Source organism: Vulpes lagopus, chromosome 15 (genome assembly GCF_018345385.1).
Source record: "Vulpes lagopus strain Blue_001 chromosome 15, ASM1834538v1, whole genome shotgun sequence".
NCBI classification, from domain to species: domain Eukaryota; kingdom Metazoa; phylum Chordata; class Mammalia; order Carnivora; family Canidae; genus Vulpes; species Vulpes lagopus.
In genome coordinates this window covers 1,119,547-1,147,155 of record NC_054838.1, presented here as the reverse complement: position 1 = coordinate 1,147,155, position 27,609 = coordinate 1,119,547, and the positions used below count along the sequence as shown (strand labels likewise).

Genomic DNA, 27,609 nt, shown 5'->3' with positions numbered 1-27,609 from the left:
CCCTGTCAAGCTGCCTGTATCTTCTCATACTTCTGATTTTCTCTATTTTAGAGTAAGAAGTTGTTCCGTGGCTGTTCTAACACTAATTGGGAGGTGGCGGAGGCGGAGTAGCAGGGTGGCAGGGAAGAGAAAGAAATGCTTATTTCTGCCTCTGTCTCTAATTGTCCTAAGTAAATGGCTCTGATATACTCATCTGTGAAATGGAATTATTTTATGTACCATACAGTCTGTTGTAAGAATTAAATTAGGCCAAGTTTTTAAAGTGTGTGGCATAATGCGTGCTGGCAGAGTTCGTGCACAGTAAATGCCGTCTCCTGTACGCCTAGGTGCTCACATCGCGTGCTTGGTCATCGTTTCTTACTTCTCACTTCTCCCCTCACTGCTTCTAATCAGTCTGTTAAAAGCAAAGTTCTTAGGAGAAAAAAGCAAAGTACTTAGGAGCACAGGTTCAGGAGACAGAATTGTTTTTAAAATCTGTCTGCAACCGACAGTAGCTGTGCCTCAGTTCACCTAACTGTCTCTTAGTCTCCCATTTCTCCTGTAAAAGAGTAATAAAAATAAGAGTAACATAAAGGGTGGTTTTGAAAATCCCATTTCACTTAACTGTGAATGTGAGTGAATGAGTGAGTGAGTGTGTGTGTGTTTCTGCCTATGTATAAAATAATGAATGATGCAGATCTAATATTTGGCACCACTTTTGGTGTAAAATAAGCATTCAGTAAGTGTGTTATACGTCGCTATTATCACTATTACTCTCCATTCCTATTGGCAGGTCAGGCTGTGCGTCCTCTTACCGGGGTGCTTGCTCTATACCATGTCACCACTACATTCTCACAGTCTAATACTCTTGGCAGTTATATTATTATTTGTACTTAAGAAGTCTTCAGAGCTGTTCATTATTTAGCAAGTATGATGCAAATTACTTACCTTGGCCTTTCAGGACTGGCACAAGTTGACTTTACATAACCTGCTAGCATTATTTTCTAGTTCCTTTTTCTCTTTTCCACTCTTTGCTTGTAATACATCCTGCGTTCCAGTCAAACTTGCTCTCCCTCCACATAACATATCCTTTCCATGGATATGTCTGTGCCTTTGTTGAGATTTAATTCTCTTTGATTTTGCTTATTTATTTAATATTTAATATTTAATTTACTGATTATACTTTGTATCATGCATTGTTTGGTGTCTGGGACACAAATGTTTCGGCCATCTTCTAGAGGCGTATTCTAGAAAGAAAGAACAATATATTAAAGATACCAACAAGGCCTCCAGCTGAAAACTATGTAAGAGCAATGACCATGACTATTTCGGCCTACTGTCCTGTTTCTAAATCTTGGAATAGAGCTGTGGACATCAGAATTCTCATAATTGTTTGAGAATACAATTTGAGGGTGGTGCAACAAACCGAAAAGGTAGAGAAGCCATCAGACAGTTTCACATGTTTGATAATTGCAGGTGCTTTTATTATATATTATAACTGTATGGCTAGAGAACATATTGTAAAATTCATGTGTGAGGAGCAGGAGATAATGTTTGACAGAAATGCAGAGATCAGAATTTGAAGAATATTATTATGCCTAGAAATTTGGATCCTGTCATGCAGCTTTGGATAGTTTTGAGGGGAGGAAGGTCCTATGCTATAATTTGATTTCAGAAAGAAGATCCAGTTAACAGTGTAAGAAGAAGAATCAGAAGTCAGACTGAGGTACTGACATGAGTGTGAGCCTATTGCAGGGGTGAAGCAAAGAAATAAAGGGGCCTGGATTTAAAATGGGAGCAGAGAAATTTAGGACGTTTTAACATAAAGTCAACTAGCTAACTGAATTTGGAGAATATGGAAGAGTGAGAAGAAAGGGTGCTCTCTGACTTCTGCCCAGCCTTTGAGGCCCAGCTGGATTGTAACCTACTCCAATTTTGTCCTTTTCACTACTGATTGAAGTAAATATGTTTTTTCACTCCCTGTAAAAGGTTATCTATGCTGTTCTTATATTGCTGATTTCTTTTTACTAGTAATTATTTGTGTGCATCTAAATTCCCTCACCAAACTGGAAGGCCCAAAACTTAGTATCTCAAGGTATTATTACCTCTTGTGACCTTATCTCTACTGAATGTTCAGTAAACATGCAGATTATTAATCCATGTCATACATTTTAATTTACCTCCTGAAAAAAAATCCAGAAGATTAAGTATATGCCTGAGACATTTCAGTATTTCAAAATGAAACCTGTTGCAAATAGATGAAGTTTACCAAAATTCTCTCAAAAACATTTCAATTCTAGAAATTCAAAATTAGTAATTGCCAGAGAAGAAAATATTCATAGGAAGAAATTTTTTCAGTGAAATCAGGCCATATTGTTTCCAAATTCAGATGAGAACTTACTATTAAAAATCTTGCACAGATTGGAAATGACTAATCAACATTAGGAAAATGAAATTGAAGGATCTGCCCTCGTGCTGTTCAGGGCTAAAAATGTTTTCATGTCCAATTTTAACAGTGTTGTTCCAGTGTAAAAATTTTGATGATTAGAACTGTTGGATTGGGAAAAACAAAAATCATTTAATTATCTAGTCTGTGCAGGAGAATCTTGAGTGAATCCCTTGATTTCTGTCAATACTCCCTTCAGAAAGCAGCCTTAACTATATCTTACAGGATATCATATCTGAGAGATGTAAAAGTAGTGTTAAGTATTCTCTAGAGAGAGCAATAGATATAAATGGGACTCAACTTGGATTATTTCTATGGGTCCTTCTAGCTCCACCTACCCATAGGTCTACGATTTAAGTATTTTAATTCTTTGTTTTTAATTTCAAGATCAGTTTGAAAACTGTAACATGTCAAGAAGTCAGTCATCCCCAGCTGCTGTTATACGTAACGGGCGCATATTTATCTGAGGCCATGCATACAACATAATTGTCTTTGCAATTGAATCCAACAGATTTATTGTCATAAAGTCTTAAATCAATTTAGAATGGTAGAGCAGTGATTGTTTTCAACTGTGTTGGAGGCTGAAGGTGCAAAGTTCCCACATATATCTGTCTTCATAGTAAGAAAAAAAAAACTTTTTCAAAGAATGATTGTTTGTTTCAGTGTGATTGTTTAATTCCAGTGACGGAATATTATGAGATAAAGTGGAAAGACCATAGGATCTATGTTTTGGTATCAGCTCTGCCCTCTTTGGGCCCTGGTCTCCTCATAAGTAAAATGAGGAGGTGGAATAAAGAGTGTGTTATGTCCCCCTCAGCTCTGACATTCTGCATCTGTGCCTGTTCATTATCAGAGTCCCAGCTGGAGCTCAACTCTTCAAGTGTGACTCATCACTGTTCAAGGTGGAACCTAGTCATTTCTGCATGTAGAGGACCATGTGGATACAATGTCATTTAGTTGTTTCTGATTAGAAGAGCTACCTAAAATGAGAAATTCTCATTTTCTTATTTCAAATGTAAAGGATTCTGATCAACAAATAAGAACATGGTGCATTAGAGTTACATAATACTATTAATATCAGATCATAATGTTCTGAAAAAGTTCTTTTCGTTAATGAATCAACTTGTGATATTTGAAACATATTGATGTTAAATGATTCCGAAACATTGGATACCCTGTGACTATTTCCTGTGGTCCTGTGGCAATGCAGCTGCTATCTTGAGGAGTACTTCTAAATCCATGTGCACGAATGAGTATTGCTGATTTTATCAGAGTTACCTTGGGAAGCTGAGCCCTTTTTCATATCGCATCACTAAATATTTACTAAGCATCTACTACTGGGCATTGATGCTGTTAAAGTGGAGGCAGAGTTAGAGAATTGTAGTTATGAATCTTCCCTCAAATGTTTATTTTTTTCTTTAAGTCACTGTCATTTTGATTCTGAGCCCTTATCTCCCTGTGCTGAGAAGCCGTCAATCTCATTCATGCACTCTACCCCACATGGGGTATGAGGAGGCCCTGCATCTCATTACTCACCTCATTCCACCCTTAGTTCCCCTTGAGATACCTTTTGTTGTAACCTGTAAAGGCCCTCTAGGACCTGCTTCTGTGCCAAAGAGGGGTACGGAAATCTCTGGGAGCACTGGGAGCCCTGTGTTGAGGGCCCACCCTCAAAGACAACTTTGAGATCCTGTCATCTGTCAGTCATTTCATTAGCCCTGCACCTTCATGGAATTTGTTGATCATTCCCATCTCTTTTCTCCTCAATTTCAGTGAAATCTCTCTCTCTTTTCTTTAAAGACACTAACCTACCCAGGATCACTAGTATTGTTTCTGAGCTTTTTTAAGAAATACTAACCGATAGGAAAATGGTTGTCTCCAGATGATAGGAAAGATACTTACTTCTTTGTGCCACACAGAAGTCCTCAAGGAACATATATTCTAAAGCTCTGAATACCTAGGCACCTGCTTGAAAGAGAAGGAGGGGGGAGAGAAAGAAAAAAAGAAACACATGTGTCTCCAGAGTGATCTTGCTACACAAAGATTAAGACATGGTGTCTGAGAGCCTAAGTTCCAGTGGGAATGAGTGATCTATAAAAAAAGTTTTCTAGCATAATTTTTCTAAAGCTATTTCTGACATGATTTTTTCTATGCCATCCATCCACTTTATGTCTTTCTTTTGCTTGCCCCCCTCCCTTTTCTTTTTATTTCTTTCACAAAGGGCACAAAATTTAGAGTTGGTGACACATGGTTTAGAATTATCTTGCCCTCACTTCCTAGTAATAAATAGGATTTTAAGCAAGTCACCTTATCTCTCTGCACTTTAATTTTGTACTTGCAAAAATGGGGATAATGCCACTTGTCCATACTTAACTTACGAAGCTTTTGTTAGACCAAGTAGGAAAAACATTAATGCTTGGTAAACCATAGGTATTGAGCAAATACAGACCTTATTGATTTAATGCAGAAGTAGAGTGGTGGGAGGAAAAAACAGATTTAGAGCCATATATACCAGTATTTAGTTCCTGCATTTGCCACTTACTAGTTTACTATAATCTTAATTTCTGTATGTATATAAATGTAATAACACCTACTCTGTAGTTGTAAGGAGGAAATAAGATAATCTGTGAAGTAAACGGGGGTACATTTTATCCTCTTAGATGAAACAGCTGGAGGCTCAGAGAGTTAACACAATTTGGTTAGGGTTATACAGGTGAGATAGTAACATTGTCAGAATAAACTCTTGGTATCAAATATGAGTTTTATGTTTTAGATAAATCATATCAGGTAATTGTAAAGAAAGAGCTCCATGTGTGCCTGGGGTATAACATATACATATGAATATACAGGCGTACATGTAGAGGAGACCTACAGAAGCATTGTTTTGAAACATTCAGATTTATTTCTTCGTGTGCATTTGTCTGGTCTTATTTTATCATCAACTTGTACAAATTTAAAAATGTAGTCTTATATCATGTTAATGACTCAGGAGAAGAGAGAGACTAATTGACTCCCTTTTCAGTTGTAGTGCTGGTTAATTCACAAGGCCTACATTAATGAGCAATGTATATTAGAATTTTAAAACGTCTCGATGACTTCAATCACCTATTAACCTAGGACATATGGTGGGGTTCACTTGTAGTTTTACAAATCCCATGTCTCTCACTTTCCCACTTTGCTTTGTGTTACACTTAACTGGTAATAATTTTTACCCCCCATGGAAACTTCCCTGATTGTCAGTACATCTCCAAGGGCATAATCATGATATATTAAAAAATAATCATGTAAATTATAATCATCATCTCACATTTTCCAGAATATTTTTAATGATGAGGATTTTTCTTTTTAATTATTGATTGGAACTTTACTGGCTTGGGATAAGGTAATCATATGCAAATTATTTTATTTGCTATACTCTTAGTTAAGTGCAGGCTTATAACAAGACTTGATATTGGAGCATAACAAGAAAGTCATTTATACTTTTGCCTTAGAGAAGTTTTTTGTTTAAATTATGCTAAACCCATAGCAACTTTAAAACTGAGGTATGGTAAGGTGGGAGATTTTTACCTATTCATAGATAGGTAAAATAACTATACAGACCGGGAAAGGAAATTATTTGATCTTGAGATTATAAGTACGTACGTACTCTTAACAACCAGACTTAACCATACAGCTAAGTGTCTGACTCCATCTTGGCTCAGGTCTGTATCTCAGAGTCCTGAGTTCAAGTCTCACTTAAAAAAATAATAATAATAAATTCAAGTGTTTTAGCATTACCGTTTATAATGTTTAAAAGAGTGTGTAGCCATGTGTTTTGTGCCAACAGTGACGGAAGTACAAGCTTAAGTTGTATTGCATACTTACATTAAAAAGCAGTGCTTGCACATTTTCACCACATTTACATCTCTTATAATTTACATCCCTCTCCTTTTCATTTTTGATCTGAAGATTTCCTCCATATTATTTTTCAAGTAACAGGCTAATGTTTTTGAGGACTTGATCAGAGAATGGGACTTAGCATGGTAGCTGGTAGCAAAAAAATCAAAGCATATTTGTGTCTTGTTTCTGACCACTCTCCTCAAAGTAAATTGTAGCCTTCAGGGCAGGGAAATGTTCAAATCCATTACAGGATATCCCCTTCTTGTGCAATGTACACATTAACTTTAGAAAAGTTGTATGTTTAAATATTTTTAAAAGTTTATAGCATATGTGGTTTTTCATAGTATTCCTTTTGATTGGAATGATTATTTTTATTTTCATAATACCAGTAAAGCTTCTTGAAAGGACACATCAGACTACACTTCGAGTGTCTTGACTTTCAAGTCAACCACAATCAATGAACTTATTCACAAGTATGTTTCTAATGGTCCAGGTCTGGTTTCTTGCCCAACTGAGACCTATTTTCTTAAAAATGTGGCCCAGAAAAATAGCCAAGAAGTTTATTCAAAACCAATTAACTTTACCGTTTTTCTAGAATGATCTAGACATGAAATATAGGTGCCCCTGTACATAATAACCTGTTGGTCTGGTGAAATGATTCCTGGAAGATCTTATACTCTCAAAAGTGTCTTAGTTTATAGGAGCAATTAATATGTCACTTTACCAGTTAGACAGGTATTGATGGTATCTTCTTTCTTCTGACTTTCTTTTTGTTGTCAGAGCCTGGGTAAATCTAAAGACACTGGAATTTTAAGTGTCTTTCCCAAAGATATATAGCTACCTCATGACAAAGCTAGAATTTATCCTCGTTGTTTTGACTTAAGCCTTGAGCCTGTTCCAGTTTAGATTTTTAAAAATTTGTCCTGTGACTATTGTTAGGTATATTCATTCTTTTCCCCTCCATCTCTCTCCCTCTCTCATTCTTTCTTTGCATTCTTGAATATCTTCCTGTGTAATATAAAGCATTTAGAAAAACTGACGTAAAGTGAGCCATACTAATTGTAAGCTATTTCCAAATAATGAGAAATTGTTGGAAATACTACTATCAGTCAGGTGCTGGAAAGCATTAAAAAGCTAGGAGCATAATGCTGTGGCCGCTTTGACCTTTGGAGGAAATGTAAATGTGTCTTGAATTGACCAGCCTGTGCCAGAGATTATCATTTTCTGATACCTTGACCATTTCTTCCAGACATGTCAGTCATAATTGATCTAGATCTCATGTATTACAAATTGAACTCTAGGCAAAACAGTTTTAATTGTTTTTCCACTTGCTATCAGCTCTGAAAATCGTTATGTGCTTTTAGAAATTAATGTAGCTAGCAATGAGTATTCATGTTAGGTAGTAATTTTCTTTTTCTGTGTTGGCTAGGTTTTTCTAGATATGACATTTGGATCAGGAGGACACACGAGAGCCATTCTACAGAAGGAGTCAGATATTACTCTGTATGCCTTAGACAGAGACCCAACAGCGTATGCAATAGCCAAACAGCTTTCAGAATTGTATCCGTAAGTAATACTCTTGTATGATTATTGAATTTTGGTGCTGAGTTATATAGAGCTTGGTTCACTACCTTGGAATTTATTCTGTCTTATATATTGCTATACTTCACTCTGCTACATATTTTCTCCCTTTTTCCCCTGAATTAATGTAAAACTATTTTTAGTACCACTTTAAATGATACTACTGCCTTTATCCTTTCTGAATTCATTAAATAAAATAAATAAAAAAGTGACTTATGGCTAAAATTTAAAGATGGATTGAAATCTATCCATGAGTAATATTTTGACAATATTTAAGAAATAATTTTTAAAAAAATTTATGAGTTACAGTTTCTAAGAATTTACTGAAGTAAATAAGTATGTGAGAATTCTGCAGAATTCCTTTAGAGAAAATTTTGGATAGTAAGTTATGCTCTGTTGTTTAAAAGTTATCAGTCTGAAAAAGGAAAATATTTGGGAGCTAAATTGTCTACAAATATGTAAAAAGGTATTTTCAGGAATATGGAGTTCTCTCATGCTTTAGAGACTGAAATCAAGAAAATAGATGAGAATTTTGGAGGCAGATTTTGATTTGATATGGACCACAGTTTTTTGCTAGTTGTAACTGTCCAATAATGAAAAGGTATGTTAGATGAAGTAACAAAAATATGACTATGGAAAAGTTTAATCACAGACTAAGGATAGAATGTTGAATTCCTAATCTAGAATAGTCTTTTTCAACCTCTCAAATCCCGAACTCTGCAAATCTATCAGTGTGATTAATTTTCACAATAAAAATGTAAATAAATATATCTAGATTTTTGTTTACAACATTAGAGGGTTTAATGGGAGTGCCTGAAATCCATTTGACCCCAGGTTATTTTTTTCTAAGAAAAATATGAGGATATGGTTTAATGATGTGATAGTTTGTTTTTTTTTAACCTGTCTCTGTCATTCTGCAGTGTAACTTAGTTGCATCTTCTTTAAGAAGCTCTTGTACTACTAGGGCATTCATGTTTGTGAAACATCTTAGTAGTTCACTTGATTATGACCTAAGCAATCATAGAATAAGCATAGGTCTCCATTATATTTCACTATCATAGCAAAACTGGATTTTCTTAGATATTATTATTTCTAAAGGTGATGAGTTCCAGTTCAGTTTTTCCAAGGTCTCTTATTCCTCAAATAGTCTCCTTTTCTCAGAAGGATCTTAAAATTTTATCATTTTTCTTGGGTGTAATTTGTTATCTATCAGGAATCTTCAGACTGTATTCTCTCTTCAGTTTACAATTGTAGAAACGATTAGCTTAGACAGGTTAAGTGGTTTGCTTAAAGGCACATATGACTAGAGACAAAGCGGAGTATGTATCCTGCCCATCTCCTAATAATCATATCTTCTTATTAAAGTATAGGTGACAGAAAATTTTAGAATAGGCTTAGGTGTACACAACATTTATACACCATTACTCAGTGCTTACTAAGGTACGTATAGTCATCATCAATCACAACACAGCATTATTACAATATTATCGACTCCATTCCCTATGCTCTACTTTTCATCTCTATCATTTATTTATTTATAACTGAGAGTTTGTACTTCTTAGTCCCCTTCACCTATCATCCATCCTCCCACCCACTTCTCCTCTGGCAACCATTAGTTTGTTTTCTGTTTTTAAGGGTCTGTTTTTCGTTTGTTCATTTCTTTTTTTTTTTTTTCTACTTTTTTGATTCTTCACATAAATGAAATCATATGATGTTTGTCTTTATCTGTCTCACTTATTTCACTTGGCATTAATACCCTCTACTTCTATCCATGTTGTCACAAATGGCAAGTTTCATTATTTTCTATGGCTTTGTAATATTCTAGTGTACGTATGTTTTTATTCATCTGTAAGTAGACACTTGGGTTGCTTCCATATCTTTGCTATTGTAAATAATAATGCAGTAAACACAGAGGTGTATATGCACCTCTAATTTCTTTTGAAATTAGTTTCCATTTTCTCTGAGTAAATACTTAGCAGTGGAATTACTAGGCTGTATGATATTTCTATTTTTAATTTTTTGAGGAACTCCATACTGTTTTCCACAGTCGTTTCACCAATTTACATTCCCACCATTTCCTTTTCTTCACATCCTCCCCAAATTGTCTTTTTTTTTTAAAGATTTTATTTATTTATTCGTGAGACACACACACACACACACAGAGAGAGAGAGAGAGAGAGAGAGAGAGGCAGAGACACAGGCAGAGGAAGAAGCAGGCTCCATGCTGGGAGCCCCATGCGGGACTCAGTCCTGGGTCTCCAGGATCACACCCTGGGCTGAAGGCAGGCGCTAAACTGCTGAGCCACCCAGGGATCCCCAACTTGTTATTTTGATGCTTGTCATTTTGATGCTAGCCATTCTAATTGGTGTGAGATGGTATATCATTATGGTTTTGATTTTCATTTCTCTGATGATTAGTGATGTTGAACATTTTTTCATGTGTCTGTTAGACCCCTGTATGTCTTCTGTAGAAAAATATCTATTCAGATCCTCTTCCTATTCTTAAATTGCATTGTGTTTCTAGTGTTGAGTTTTATAAGTTCTTTATATATTTCAAACATTAATCCTTTATTGGATATATCATTTGCAAATATCTTCTCTCATTCAGGAGGTTGCCTTTTTGTTTTATTGATGATTTCCTTTGCTGGCAAAAGCTTTTAATTCCTCTCTCTTTGATGTAATCCCTGTAGTTTATTTTTGCTTTTGTTTCCCTTGCCTGTAGAGACATATCCATAGTAAATATGTTGCTAAAGTGAATGTCCAAGAGATTCCTGCTTTTGTTTTCTTTTAGGAGTTTTATGGCTTTTAGGTCTCACATTTAGGTCTTTAATCCACTTTGAATATATTTTTGTGTGTTGTGGTCCAGTTTCATTCTTTGGCACATAGCTGTCCAGTTTCCCCATACCATTTATTGAAAAGACTGTCATTTCCTCATGGTGTATTTATTACCTCCTTTGTGATAGATAATTGACCATATAATCATGGATTTATTTCTGGGGTCTCTATTCTGTCCCAGTGAGCTATATGTGTCCATTTTTGTGCCAGAACCATACTGTTTTTATTACTATAGCTTTGTAATATATCTAGAAATCCAGTGTTATGATCCTTTGGCTTTTTTCTTCTTTTTCAAAGCTGATAACCTTATTTTATTAAGTTTTATACTATCTTGACTCCAATCTTATTGAGGCTTTTTTAGTTCATTGATAAGATAATTCTTTGCCAAGTGTAATAAATTAGTTAAGGAATAATAGAATAAATCAAAATAAGGCGGGAAGAAGGAATTAACACATATAAAAACCAGAATCAAAGAAACTGAAATGAACAAAGAAGAAAGAAATACTAAGTGATCATTCTTTGAAAATAGCAAAATTCCTTTACAGCCTGATTATTAAGGAAAAAAACAAGGGATCAAAAACATACGATTAAATTTGAAGAGGACACCAACCATATATACAAGATAAGTTAATCATAAGATAATACAACCATAATTCAGTTATAGCAGGTATAACCTTAATGAAATGAATAATGTCCTAGCAAATATAAATTATTAAAATTGACTGAATAATTATAAAACTTTAATAGGTCGTTACCATATAAGACATAAGAAAAGTAACTAGAGTAAATAGAATAATGCACCATGACTAGACTTGTAATTGTTGCCTAGCTCTTAAAAAAAGAGAAAAGAGCATTCATTGCCTTTTATACTATTCTTGATCATGGTAAATATGTAAAGCCCTTTCAGTTCATTTTATATTGAATCCAGCATAGTTTTAATACTTAATCCTGCTAGAAGTAATAAAAAGAAAAAAGAGAAAAAGTCTAATCTCACTGAAGAATATAAATGCAAAATTCAAAAGAAAATACTAACAGATCTAATTCATATGTCATTACATTAAATTAAAAGAATAATACCTATGGCCTAATTAAAAGAATGATACCTAATAATACCTAAAGAATACAGAGATGGCTCCAGGTTAGACAGCCAATCAATGACAGATTGATATGCATGATTATAATCAGTTAGCTATTCTTATTAAAATCTCTATGTTGGGCAGCCCAGGTGGCTCAGTGGTTTAGCACCTGCCTTCAGCCCAGGGCATGATCCTGGAGACCCGGGATCAAGTCCCATGTCGGGCTCCCTGCATGGAGCCTGCTTCTCCCTCTGCCTGTGTCTCTGCCTCTCTCTCTCTCTGGGTCTCTCATGAATAAATGGATAAAATCTTTAAAAATAAATAAATAAAATAAAATCTCTGTGTTAAAACAGGTATATAAATAAACTACTTAAATGTAAAATATCCTATTACCGAAAGACAAACAGCAATTGTTTTCCCAAAAGGTGAAATACTATAACAATTTAAGTCAAAATCGGGGTGTAAATCTGGATTAATTTCTATTAATATTTCAGTCAGTAGTTTTGGGAGTTCTGGCATATAAAGTTAGAAAGTAAAGGTTAAAATACTATTCTATAATGATTTAACCAAAAGACTTATAAAATTAATAAGATGATACAATAAGATGGTTAGATAAAAATTTTAAAATATACTCACCAGTAAATACTTGGAAAGGGAAATAGGAAAAAACAAGTACCTAAAACTATATAGAATATTTAGTAATAAATTTAAGAAAGGTATAGTTCCAAATTAAAAAAAACCTTATGATTTTATTAAAGGATATGCAAGATCAGACAACAGAAAACACATTTGTTTTGGTGTAGTATGAATTAATATTTAAAAAGTTCAGTTCTCCAAATTTAATATACTTCCAGGAATTATCTTAATTGATTTAACTTTAACTGATGTATACTTGTTTTTCAATTTATACAATATTGTTAAGTATGTATGGCTAGGAATGTGACAAGATGTCTTTGGGGAAATAAGTGAGGGGAAACTTGCTTTACCAGATGTCAGATCATATTATAAAATCACTGTAATGAAATCAGTATAATATTGGCACAAGAAAAGGTTAATAGATTAGCGAAGACAGAATCCAGATATAGATCCAACAATGTAATAGGTATATACTACCCTGTAAAATAATTTAATAGAAGACAAAGATAGTTCAATTCTTTGAGAAAATAATGCCTTACTAAATAAACGGTGTTGGTACAATGCTCATTGAACTTAACATAAAATGAGCCCCTCCTGTTTTGAGTCAGATTCAAAAACAACTTCCAGATAGGGTAAATATGTATGATAAATTGAAAGTTAATATTCTATAAGAAAATTGAAGAGAGGGACACCTGGGGGGCTCAGCGGTTGCGTGTCTGCCTTTGGCCCAGGGCATGATCCTAGGATCTGGGATGGGTCCCACATCGGGCTCCTTGCAGGGAGCCTGCTTCTCCCTCTGCCTCTCTCTGTGTCTCCCACGAATAAATAAATAAAATCTTAAAAAAAAATTGAAGAGATTGTTTAGACAGTCTCAGGGTAAGAACGTTTATTAAGATGACAAATCATAAATCTATAAAATTAAATATTAGAAATATCTAATATTTTATACAGTTTTAAAGATATATGGCTAAAATAATATGGTATATTTTCCCAAACAGGTATTTTGGGAAAAGAAATGTTAGTAATATAGAGATTAGGAACAGGATTGACATTCTAGGGAAGGAAAATATGTTTTTCCTCTACCCTCCTAAATTCAGAGCTGGAGCAGATTAACAAGAGAAAATGCATACACCTTTAAGTTTCATGTGACATAGTAGCCTCCATAAGGATGTGAAGACCCTTAGACATGGTTACACCTGATTATTTCTCTATTAGGTTTGATGAAGAGTAGAGAATTATGGGAAAATATGTAGCACAAAGGTTATGAGCTAAGTGTAGTAAATGGGGAAACTTAGCAAGCCACATCCATTCAGATTCTTCTTGTCCCTTCATCTTGAGAGATAACAAGGCATCTTTCCTCTGCATATGGGGAGGGCATCTCTCACCTGAGGGTCTCACGACCCTCTTCAGTAGAAGGTCAGTAAGTCCTTCCTTTTTGTGCTGTTTCTCAAATTCCTTGGGTGCTATATTTTGAGGTAGCATGACCAGAACCCCATCGATATTTATCATGTAGGAAGAGTTTTTCCAAAATTGATGAGACAACAAAATCTAACTTGGAAAATGAGCGCAAAAAAAAAAAGAAAGTATGGGAGGATAATTTATAGAAGATTAAGGTATGAAAGGATGCTCAACATCAGTAGCAGTGATGAGGGAAGTGAAATGAAAATAGTAATGGTTAATACTTTATACTTAGACTAGAAAGAGTAATTTTGAAAATGAGGATATGGGGAAAAGACTATTCCTCCATTTCTTGTGGGTACCTTTTGATATTAAAAAAATACATAACATCTCATTTAAGTAAATGAATCAATATCTAACAATGCATATCTTAGTTATCATAGACTTTGTGCATGCAATGTTTGTATGTATAACCATGGAGAAGTTGAGAAAGAAGGAATTGTAGAGAGAGGTATGGAGAAAGGGAAAACTGGTTACAAAAGAAAACCCAGAGATTACACAATCACATTTCTGCATAATATGGAAAGTAGAAAGTGCCAAGCAATGCTATATATTATTTATAAATACCTATATATGTAGTTGTAGTACAGGAATACCCATGAGAGAGAAAACCACAAAATTGCCTAGGGATTATTTCTGGGGATAATGGATGGGTGGATGGATGGATGGATGGTTGGAAGAATTGGACATATTAGATGATTATCTTCTTAACAATACATTTGTAGTTACAATTGATAGTAAGGTGAACAAAAAAGAAACATTTTGTCATTTCAGTATATCTTTTGAGGAAATGTACTAATTTCTTTCTTTCATTTATTTATTTTGCTGTTGTCAAAGAGGAGCTTATGCTTCTCCAGAAAAATCCCATGTTCTTGACTCTGTCAAAACGAAACCAAAAATAGAAACTAACATTTTCAAGGAAAACTAAGAAATTCATGGGAAGGCTGAATTTTAGGCTAACCTATTTTAGGTCTTTCAAAAAAGATGGCATGTCAGATCACCTGTTTTGTTTTTTTTTTTAAAGATTTTATTTATTTTATTTATTTATTCATGAGAGACACACAGTGAGAGAGAGAGAGAGAGAGAGAGAGAGAGGCAGAGACACAGGCAGAGGGAGAAGCAGGCCCCACGCAGGGAGCCCGATGTGGGACTCAATCCCAGGTCTCCAGGATCACACCGTGGGCTGAAGGTGGCGCTAACCGCGGAGCCATCCAGGCTGCCCTCACCTGTTGTTTGAAAACTGAAACTTTTCCCCGTAGCCTCTGAGGACTATAAGAGAGAAAACACATTTAAATTGGAACAGTGGGGCCTTTGCCAGAGTGGAAGATGGATGTTAGAAGACAATTTTTTTAAACATTTTTTTTTCTAAATTCAGGAATAAAATGTGCTCCATATAGTGAGTTTGGAGAATATTGACATACATAAAGAAAAAATAAAAATCATAATTGATTCTCTCATTTGACTGTGATTTTAAGATTATAAAAAAATTTAAAAGAACTTGTTAGTTTCAAGTTTATAAAAGAGAGCTCATTGGTATAAATTTATAATATGCAGAAAAATATAAAGAAAAAAATTGAAGTCACTTATTATTCCATCACCTTCATCAGTAGTAATGATTTTGTGTATTTCATTCCATCTGTTTAATTATCAATATTTCATTATATAATATATACTATTTCTTGTTTTTACTTTCTTGGGTATTTTTGCTTTTTATACTTCTAAACTGTTAGAATATATTGGCCAAATTTATACATTTTGATCGTGTTAAATATATAATTAATTAATTTAGAAAGAATTGACGTATTTATTCTATATCCCAATCCAGGAGCATGATATGCTTTCCATTTATTATAGAATTTTGTGCTTCTCATTAATATTTACTCTTTTTTTTAAGATTTATTTATTTATGATAGACATAGAGAGAGAGAGAGAGGCAGAGACACAGGAGGAGGGAGAAGCAGGCTCCATGCTGGGAGCCCAACATGGGACTCGATCCCGGGACTCCAGAATCGCGCCCTGGGCCAAAGGCAGATGCTAAACCGCCGAGCCACCCAGGGATTCTCCAATATTTATTCTTTTTTTAAAAAAGATTTATTTACTTAGAGAGAGAGAGAGAGAGAGAGAGAGAGAGCATGGGCACATGTGTGAGCTGCCGGGGGTGGACGGGGGGGGGGATAAATCCCTAAGCAGACTCTCTGCTGAGCATGGAGCCCAATGTGGACTCCAGGACTATGAGATCATGACCTGAGCTGAAATCAAGAGTTGGACACTTACCCGACTGAGACACCCAGGCATCCCTTAATATATTTTCTTGATTAACATGATAAAATACAGAAAAGTCTGAGAAGAAAATTAAAATAACTCTCAATCCCACTACCAGTGTTACCAGTTTGGTATATTTCTTTCCTTCTAATCATTTTGGTTATATGTTTATGCATTCAACATGCCTACATGTATATTTTATAAAATTTGATTATATTTATACATTAGCAGATTGTCATATATTATACATTATACATGCAGATTATTATATATCATTACATGTATTTTATTATCGCATTCATATTTCGTTACATTATCTTAAAGAATAATTTTGTTGAGGGGCATCTGGGCGGCTCAGTCATTTAAGCATCTGTCTTTGAATCAGGTCATGATCCCAGAGTCCTGGGATGGAGCCCCAAGGCAGGATCCCTGCTCAGCGGGGAGTCTGCTTCTCCCTCTCCTTCTGCCTCTCCCCCTGCTTGTGCTTGCTCTCCTTCTCTCACTCTGTCAAATAAATAAATAAATCTTAAAAAAATAACAATTCGGTTGGTTGTAGAGTATTTCCTTCACATAATTATTACTTAATTTATAAGAATTCTAACTCTACTGTAGTTTTATCCATGTCCATTTTACTGCTATTTTAAATCTTTCTATGCTATATTATTTTAGATGCCTTCCTATAAACAACAAATACCAGATGTATTTTGGGTAAACAAATCTGAGTATGTTTTCTGTAAAAGGATAATTAATTCAGGATATGCTTGCATTCTTTCTATGTCATCTTGTTTTCTGTGTTTGTGTTTTATTGAAATTTTCTTTGGCTTTTAAAATTTATTTTGTCCCCGAATATTTAGTTTGCCTTCTCTATACCAATTTTGATGACATACCTTTTCTTTTTTATTTACTACTAGCTGATGTTAGTTTTTTTTTTTTAAGATCTTATTTATTTGAGAGACAGAGAGAGAGAGTGAGCATGAGTGTAAGAGTGGCAAAGAATGGGGTGAAGGGTGAGGGGAGCAGACTCCTGCTGAGCAGGACCCTGAGATTATGACCAGAGCCGAAGGCAGATGCTTAACCAACTGAGCCACCCAGGCGCCCCTGATGTTAGTGATCAAACATATTTAAACAATTTTTTAAATAAATAGAGACAAAGCTGGGACATGTATCCTGCCCATCACCTAATAATTGTATGTTTTTACTGAAGTATAGGTGACATGCAGTGTTAGGATAGGCTTAAGTGTACACCACATTGCTTGTCCTTTAAACTGTTACCTTGGATTTATTCATTAATATCAACTATTATGATAATTATTAGTTAGCATTTGCATTGCTTGGCATCATATCTAAAATAATTATTTATACTTCAATCCACTTAATTCATTTCAGTGCACTTCACTGGTCTTTTTTTTTTTTTTTTAAAGATTTATTTGAGAGAGAGAGAAAGAGCGCACATGTACGTGTTTGTACATGCAAGCGCGGGGAGAGGTGGAGGGAAAAACTATGCAGGCAAACTCCTGTTGAGTGCACAGCCTCAGGTTGGGCTTGATCTCAAGACCCATGAGATCAGGACCTGAGCCAAAACCAAGAGCCTGGCACTTAATCGACTGAACCACGCAGGCGCCCCACTACTAGGCTTTTCATACTACAGGTCCTATTTTGAATTCTTCATGTGGGCTTCTATCTCAGTCAAGCGATTACATCTTTAAGTAGTTTTGCTAGAAATATGAAAAGGGGAAACACCTCTGCCTTTGTCTACAGAGACTGTGTCATTCATGAGTAATAACTTGATTTAGTAACACATTTTGGGTGTTTTATGGATATTACTCTTTCTCTGCTGACATGTAGTGTTGAGGAGAAGTCTGAGGTCAACTCAGGTTCTTTTTTCCCCTCTAAGTTAATGTTTCTCATTCTGCCCCCGGACTGGATGCTTACTAGATATACTTTTGGACTGTTTTTGATATTTATAAAATTCATTAAGAAATATCACTAATTAGTCTGTTTTGGTTAATTTCCCATGTTCTCTCTGAACAGTTTTGGCCTATGGATCAAGTTTTTTCCCTGCTAAGGAGTTATTGTGTTACTTAGCTCCCCACTCTTTTTCCCACTTTCTAACCTTTGAATGCTTTTTATTTGTTGATTGGAGTTGTATTATCTGTCTACATGACTTTTATGACTTTTCAGTGTTTTCTGCTACTTTTCCTTTTCCTTGCTATTCTAGGAAATCTATGTTACAGATTTGGGTTTCTACAGTGTTGATTGTGATTTTTATTGACTCTTGTTGAAGTTTTAATTCAGTTATTAGAAATTATCTTTCCCTGTAAGCACATCTAATTTGTTTACCTGATCTTTTCTGCCAATTCCTTTTGATTTCCTCTTGTTTTGTTGTCTCATTTTTATGTTTTATTTAGTAGCCAGTAGACCTTTCTTGAAACTTAGAATTCCAATTCTGCTTTTTTTGTACCAGATCTTTTTCAAAACTATGCTTTGCTCTGTATCTTGAGTAGAAAATTTTCATTCTTTTTCTCTTCCAGGATCTTCTCATAGGCTCCATCTTGGTCATGTATTTGCATATGTAACTTTTACTGTTTACATAGGGTTTTTTTTTTTTTACCTGCTTATTGTTCGGTTATGTGGGGTTAGAATTTTCACTTTAGATTTCAAGCTAGAAAATTACTTGAGGTACACAGTCCCACTGCAAACATTTGAACATTTTGGAATCCTTTCCTAGGATCTGCTAATAGGGAGAGAATTCTCTTTTCTTATTCTTGCTGGAAAACGCAGTTCATAAAAGCTACTGCTCCCATAATCTATTACTTTTGTGGGTTTCCCAGGCTTACCATTCTAGAGAGGTTTTTCATATCCAGGGTACTTTTTGACAGGACCTATCCATTTTTGCCCTTGGTGTTTTACGTTATATGAGTTGTTAATCCCTAAAAGAATGTAGTAATAAAGGTGTTTGTACCTGGATATGGGGAACTGGCAGGGCAAAATGACCGAGTTGCCTCAGAGTATTCCTGTCTATACAGCTTAAATAATCCCTTCAGGGGCTTTTGTGTGTGTGTGTGTGTGTGTGTGTGTGTGTGTGTGTGTGTTTCCAAGGCAACGAGTCTGAATGGAACATTCTTAACCTTTTAACTGTCTCTGCTACCTTGAATCAGGCTCTCTCTAGTCTTGCCTTTAGTAAGAAGAGATATTTTTCCTGTACTCTGCTACAGTTTTGAGGAACATTTAGAGTTATTGATACTATTTGAACTTCTGTTGTTTTGTTTGCTTTTAGAGAAGATTAAATAGGTATCAATAGCTGACCTGCATATTTTTAATTAAAGTTTGTTCCATGGTCATTAAAATGGTCAGTTACAGGGGCACTTTGGAAGCTCAGTTGGTTAAGTGTCCAACTCTCTTGGTTTCACCTCAGGTCATGATCTCATGGTCAAGGGATCGAGCCCCATGTAGGGCTTGGTTCTCAACATGCATCTGCTTAAGATTCCCTCTCTCTTTCTCCCTCTGCCCCTTCCCTTGCCCTGCCCTTTCCCTTGCCCATGTTCTCCATTTCTTTAAAATAAATAGATAAGTAAAATCTTTTTAAAAATTGGATAGTTATATTTACTTGTATGACATAATCTAGTCTAAATTACCCATATGATCTCTTCTAAGTTGTATAGTTTATTTTCTGGCATTGAAGTTTACCATTTATTTTTTTCTCTTTTTACACCATCATTTCTTATTTTTGGTTAAATTCACATAGGAAGCCAGGGCAAAGGCAAATCTAGACCTCATAGCATCAGGCTTGCTACTTGTGTTCTTTCTACCACTCCATAATATTTTTGTTTATTTTTACATTTTTTTAATTTAAATTCAATTTGCCACCATAGAGTATAACATCCAGTGTTCATCCCATCAAGTGTCCCCTCAGTGCCCATAGCCCAGTCACCCCATTCCCCACCCAACACCCCTTCCGCAACCCTTTGCTTGTTTCCCAGAATTAGGGGTCTTTCATGGTTTGTCTCCCTCTCCAATTTTTCTCCACTCAGTTTCCCTCCTTTCCCTTATAATCCCTTTCACTATTTCTTATATTCCACATATGAGTTGAAACCATATGATGATTGTCTTTCTCCGATTGACTTACTTCACTCAGCATAATACCCTCCAGTTCCATCCACGTCGAAGCCAATGGTATTTGTCGTTTCTAATGGCTGAGGAATATTCCATTGTATACACAGACCACAGCTTATTTATCCATTCATCTTTCGATGGACACCAAGGCTCCCTCCACAGTCTGGCTATTGTGGACATTGCTGATAGAAACATCGGGGTGCAGGTGTCCAGGTGTTTCATTGCATCTGCATCTTTGGGGTAAATCCCCAACAGTGCAATTGCTGGGTCGTAGGGCAGGTCTATTTTTAACTCTTTGAGGAACCTCCACACAGTTTTCCAGAGTGGCTGCACCAGTTCACATTCCCACCAACAGTGCAGGAGGGTTCCCCTTTCTCCACATCCTCTCCAACATTTGTGGTTTCCTGCCTTGTTAATTTTCCTCATTCTCACTGGTGTGAGGTGGGATCTCATTGTGGTTTTGATTTGTATTTCCCTGATGGCCAGTGATGCAGAGCATTTTCTCATGTGCATGTTGGCCATGTCTATGTCTTCCTCTGTGAGATTTCTCTTCATGTCTTTTGCCCATTTCATGATTGGATTGTTTCTTTGCTGTTGAGTTGAATAAGTTCTTTAAAGATATTGGATATCCTTTATCTGACACGTCATTTGCAAATATCTTCTCCCATTCTTTAGGTTGTCTTTTAGTTTTGTTGACTGTTTCTTTTGCTGTATAGAAGCTTTTTATCTTAAGTCCCAGTAGTTCATTTTTGCTTTTGTTTCCCTTGCCTTCATAGACGTATCTTGCAAGAAGTTGCTGTGGCCAAGTTCAAAAGGGATGTTGCCTGTGTTCTCCTTTAGGATTTTGATGGATTTTTGTCTCACATTTAGATCTTTCATCCATTTTGAGTGTATCTTTGTGTCTAGTGTAAGAGTATGGTTTAGTTTCATTCTTCTGCACATGGCTGTCCAATTTTCCCATACCACTCCATAATATTATACTAGAAGCAATTTAATCTTATTCTGTAGCAGAGCCAGTACTCATACCCAGAGCATTTTGTTTACAGGGTTAGTGTAAAAATGATGCAAAGGAATACACTATCTTAAACAGCCCTATCTACCTAAAATTTAGACTGCCAAGATATGAGACACAGCTGTTATTAATCTTACTAATAACCATAGGAGGTCAGTTCTGCTATGCACCATCAAAGTGAAAGAATTTTTATAAATATAAACAAGCATTAAAAAAGCAACTTGGAAAAATTAACTTGACCAGTTTGAATTGTTGTTGATGGTCTGTCACCTTTTCACTATGTTTGGCAGTATAATCATTACTAAAATGAGATCTTATATTTTGCCCCACTAAATACTATTATTTTTTTTTAAATATTTATTTTTTAACGTTTTTTTTTTTTAATTTTTATTTATTTATGATAGTCACACAGAGAGAGAGAGAGAGAGGCAGAGACATAGACAGAGGGAGAAGCAGGCCCCATGCACCGGGAGCCTGACGTGGGATTCGATCCCAGGTCTCCAGGATCGCGCCCTGGGCTAAAGGCAGGTGCTAAACCGCTGTACCACCCAGGGATCCCCACTGAATACTATTAAATACGACCTTTACGCAAGGAATATCTTCCTTACAGGATGAAAATATTTGGGGAGATGAAAGTACGTGATATTCTGGTATACTAAACGTTTAGTTCCAAGGCTTGAGAAAACATGTATAGAAAGTAGTTTTTAGGCAGTCTGGCTGTTCTGTTGGTTCCAGGGGGATGAGGATACAGTCCATGCCTTCACAGGGCTCATAATGTAAATGGAAAATTGATAAGACCAGATAATTCCACCGTTATTTAATTGCAGTTGTGATCATGGCTAAGAATGAGTATAGTATGTTCTAGGAGCAGTATGTTCCAGTCTAGTCTGTAATATCTAGAAACCTACCTGAGTATGTGAATTTAAGACAAGACCTGAAGGATAAGTGACTGTTAGCCAGGTAAAGAGGAAGGGGTTAATTAGCAAGAGTGAGCATAGAGAGAACAGAATATTCAAAGTATTTAGCAGAAAAGAGAATGTAAATGAAGGGACTATAAAATGAGCAGTGTGAAAGAATGGATGGGAGAGAAGTGGAATGGATAGACAAGTAAACTAGAGCCAGATCATACAACACCTTGTTAAGGATTTTGGACTTCAAGAGCAATGAGAAGGTACCAATGTGCTGAAACAGGAAACTGACATGATCATATGTGCATTTTTAACAGAGTATTCTGCCTGAAGAATATGGGTAGTAAGAGGGTAAAATCAGAAAAGATTTAGTGAGAACAGTTAAAAGGCTAGGAATTTCCACTCTGTGTGAAAGCTGGCGGTGGACGGGTCTTGAAGATTTCCTTTTTCTGATCTTCCTATTAGAAATTTTACTTTGCTCTGATGGTTCATGGCCTCCCCTTTAATGGGATTCTAAGAGATTAAAAGAATTCATTTCAAGGTAAAATTATATTGCATGTTTATAGGTGACATTTAAGTTAATATTGTGATATTAAATTTTAAAAAGAGCCTTCAAGAATTCCCACTCATCTGACTCAGCCAATGTAGGGTAGGAGACAAGGAATGAGTTAATTCAGTCCTGCCATGTCCCAAGTCCTACATAGTATTTGCATTCTTACCAAAGACTTTGAATAATTGCCTTTCCTCCAGAATTTGTCCCACCTCTTATTTTTCCTCTCCTGAGGAACAGCACCACCTGGGAAACATACATTTTTATTGGGTGAATGAACCCAGGCACTAGTCTTACTTAACCATTACTTTTTCCTTACCCCTTGTGTGTAATCATGTAATCAGCAGTAAAGGTTTTTAGTTCTACATCAAGACTTGGCAACTTTAATAGATGACCTCTCTTTTCCTTCTTCACCATAGAGCTCTGAAACATGCACAGACTGCTGCTTTTTCTGAATTCCAGCTCTGCCCTAAAACCTTGGGTACATTACTTAACCTTCTTTTCAGCTTTAAGATTACAATAATAATAGTACCTACCTCTTAGGAATGTAGTGAGGGCTGGACTTAAAACACTGTTTAGTATATCCTTTCAGTGAGTCATGAAGTCTTTTTATTGGGTCTTGACCAGCATTTTGTGGAATGGAATGGAATGGAAAAGAATAGGAAATACAGTATATCACATGAAATTAAATATAAGTATTGTTTCCAATGAAATATGTCTGTGTATGCAGAGATACATATGTGTGGCATATATATATATGGCATATATATATATATATATATATATATATATATATATATATATCCACACATAGATAAATATATTGTATGTTTTTATTTTTAAAATTTTATTTTAATTCCATTTCCTTAACAATGTAATATTAGTTTCAGGTGTACATGATAGTGATTCAACAATTCCACATATGACAAATGTACTCCATAATCCCCGTGACCTATTTAATTATATATTGTGTTTTTGTATATGACATTGCAGTGAAACTGTGTTTTTGAGTATGTATCTTGATCGAAATTTTTTGAAAACTACTTTCCCATATGACTACATTCCACATATTCACATTGTATACTAAATGTTCACTGAAGACAGAAACCCCAATGTATGCCCATAGCCCTAGAATCTGGCTGTGTGCTTGAAATACATAATATGGAAGCTAACAAGTATTTGTTTATGGCTCACAAAAAAACGAAACCACTGGTGTGGAGGGCAGTTATACCTTCTAGTATCCTGTTGCCTGGAAAGCCCAATTTGCCTAGAGAATTAGAATGCCCTGAAAACTGCCATCTCTTACCTGTACTTTGCCTGTCTTGCCATGAATGAGATACAATGTAAGATATTAGACACTGACTATGAAGAAAGGACACATGATTAGGAGTGGAGTAGTGTTTCAAAGTAAGAGATAAAGCATTTTTTCTATACTCAAAACATTTATAAAGCATGACAGAGGCTTAACTCTTCTTCTGACTTGGGACTATAATAGTACACTGAAGAAGGGATGATGAACAGGCTGAGAAAGGTACCTTATTCTAAGTTGACTAGATGAGTTGCTTTTTCTGTTTAAGTCAACTCTTAATCATCTGAATTCCTATCAGGTGTACTGGATAATCTCCATTTGTCCCTAGACTTTCCCTCCACCTTGTCCACACTGAATCCCAGAAGATAACCTTTATTGCTTTACCAAGGGGCTTCCTTTTCTTCTGGCTTCTGGTTGAGCTCAGCAAATGGGAGGCAGCGGCAGGAAATGAGAGGATGGAGGAGAATGAGGTCAGATTGTACGTCACCAGTGGTCACACTCCTCTTCAGAGACCATTGTTCACGGGCCTCCTACCAGACGCAGCTCTGGCTCTTCAGGATTTCACTTGTTACTCATTGTCCTTGCCTTTTCGCTTCTTAGCTTGGGGTGCTTCCCATATCCTTTTGACTCTCCTTAACCTAGTCATACTTTTGTAAATAGTCTCTTCATTAAGTTTTTTCTGGGCATCCCTGCTTGGATGTGCTATGTTTTTCTAATCAGAAACTGCAGATTCACAAGGTCTGTGATCCTTCTTTATCTCTGGATCCTCCTCCTCTGGTCTCATGTGGATCTGACTTATAACAAATGTCTGTCTCCACTGGTGGAGAAGCAGTCTAGATTTTGGAATCAATCAGTATTGGTTTGGAGTCTTCTGCATTTTTAGCTGTGGGACTTTAGATAGGTGACCTAAACATTCTGAGTTTTTATCCTCATCTCTAAAATGAGGTACTATTAATACCTCATGAAGTGAGGATTAAATAAAATAATGCAATTAAATTGTTTAGCTTAAGATTGTTTAATAAATGTTAACTATGGTTGTTTTGCTATAACTATTAAATAAGATAATATATAATTATACTAATTATTTTTGCCCGTATAGAGTATGGGAAGTTCCTTTAGCATATATTATGATGATGACTGTCTTTTATTTCCGGTCTTTACTTATTTGGTCCCTTAACATGCACAATTCAGAGCTGGTCTAAGATTTCAGGTGTGGGGCACTGTGTCCAGCTTTCCTCACCTTGTGGTATTATTACAGATTCACTATCAGTGTAAATATGGAAGCCTATGTCTGTCACAGTCCCAAACACAGCTCCACTGAGCTATGTCATTGTCTACCTTTTTACCTCCAGCCCCCCAGTCTTACTTTTTATTGATTGTGATTTCTCCATCAGTTCTTGGCTTCAGGCTAAAATAACTAACATTCTACAATTGCCATCTTCCAATAAGAAGACCTTTTCTTTGAGCCTCCCATTCTTTGGCTCCCTCCTTCTATATTCATATGCTACTGCCTTCCCTCAAGCTACTTTTTCCTCATTAAAGAAGGTTAAGGTTTTCCAACGTGTCATTTTTAATCTCTTCTTGTTCTAAAACCTGAAGATTCTGAAAGATTGATTCCTGAGTTGTCTTTATCACCTTTAGATTTAAGTTCTTATTTTTCATTATTTAGCTTATTACGGGCACGGAGAGGCAGAGTCTGCAAGTGTTTATTTCAAATAAAATCTTTGTTTCTTGTTTTCTGACATTACAAACCTAACTCTAGGTCTGCATAATTAACACCTCTACAGACCCATTCCCAAGTGCTGTGATAGATTAATTTCTTCACTTAGAATATTTGATTTAAAGGTTTACAAAACTGATTCATGGAAGTCAACATGTATATTTGAAATGCAAATTGTATTTCATATTATGATAACCATGAGAAAATGAATTACCTCTTCACAAACTTAAGATAATCCATTTTTATTGTCTACGTCATTTGAACATATCCATATGGTACTAGGATGAGAATAGCAGCTTGTTCAGCACAAGAATGACTATACCTAGAAAGACTTCATTTATTTTATCTTGGGTAAACAATACATATTTAGAGACATATTTTATTACATATGAGAAAATTTTAGTAAAACCCTTTATATTTGGGCTTCTGGGATATTAAAAGAATGAAAACAATAATTGTATGTTCTCTAACATCATAAACTAATTAAATCAAAATAAGTTTGCTATAATTACATCTATAATCCTCCTGTTCTCTACACCCCCACTTTTGTCTGATATTTAAAGTAAAACTGAGACAAACAGCTGCTAGATTGGATTATCTACTTTAGTATTTTATTCTTGTTTCCTGAGAGAATACAATCTAAATTTAATACACAATTCAACATTCATTTTAGTGCCTGCCGTGTATAGGGAAATAGGCTTGACATGGGGAACGCTCAGAAGCCCCAGGATAAGGTCTCTGTACCACAAGAGGGTTCATTATTTAATACACAGACAGGTGAACCAATATGAGATCACGTAGGTAAATCTCTTGGGAGGGAAAAACCAAATGTATTCTAAAACCAAACATATTATTTTTGGAATATCTATTCTTATTTGTTATTCACTTAACGTACTTTAATAAACTATTTTGGGGAAGATATTAAACTATATTCGGGGAATACAGCTGGATAAAAAGAGCAGTGTAATCCCTTCCTACCTTATCAAGAATGACAGATATCAAAACAGATGTTTACAATAGACAGCAATGAGTTTCAGGACTCAGAAGTAATAGATATTACAGAAATAAACTTTTTCTTAAAAAAAGATTTATTTATTTGTAATGTAGAGAGAGAGAGAGTGCATGTGCTCAGGGAGAGGGGCAAAGGGAAGAGAGAGAGAGGGAGAGAATCTCAAGTAGACTCCCTGCTGAGTGGGGCTCAGTCTCCCCACCCTGAGATCATGATCTGAGTTGAAACCAAGAGTTGGGTACTGAACCGACTGAGCCACCCAGGTGCCCCAGAAATAAGCTTTCCGATCATAGAAGAACTGATTCTATGTTCTTTAAGTAAAATATCATTACTGCAAATATTTATGAAAAGGAGTAGAACATATTATATAACATGTTACGGAGATTTCATAGGGACAAGTAAAATGTTTATACTAACAAGATCAAGTTAATAAGCTATTCAAGTAATACTTATATACAGCAGGCTTTATTCCATGGTAAAAATTGTATTTTTCAATGAATGAACCATAGCTTCCCAGATAAAGTCAAACTTCTTGGCTTAGCACAGGGAATTGTTGAGGATTTGGCCTCTGTCTCTTCTGTCTTTTCAGGTCATGATCTCAGGGTTCTGGGATGGAGTCCTGTGTCAGGCTCCCCACTCAGTGGGCAGCCTACTTCTCCGTCTTCCTCTGCCACTTCTCCTGCTTGTGCTCTTTCTCTCTCTCTCTCTCAAATAAATGAATAAAATCTTTAAAAAAAATGAAGGAAAAAGGGCAAATATACATGCCATTAAATAACCATGTAATAATTGAAAATACCAGGATACACAGAATAATTTAGAAAATACTTTTTATATTA

General features: G+C 35.5%; 1 protein-coding gene across 4 annotated transcripts in view; it reads left to right on the top strand.

Moving 5' to 3' along the window:
- Window positions 1-27,609, top strand: part of METTL15 (methyltransferase like 15) — a 172,843-nt gene that overhangs the window by 70,300 nt on the left and 74,934 nt on the right. For all 4 annotated transcript variants that reach the window (XM_041730472.1, XM_041730471.1, XM_041730475.1 and 1 more), the window contains one exon: window positions 7,734-7,870. In XM_041730472.1, coding sequence (XP_041586406.1) covers window positions 7,734-7,870 — 137 coding nt within the window. The remainder of the gene's footprint in view (window positions 1-7,733; window positions 7,871-27,609) is intronic.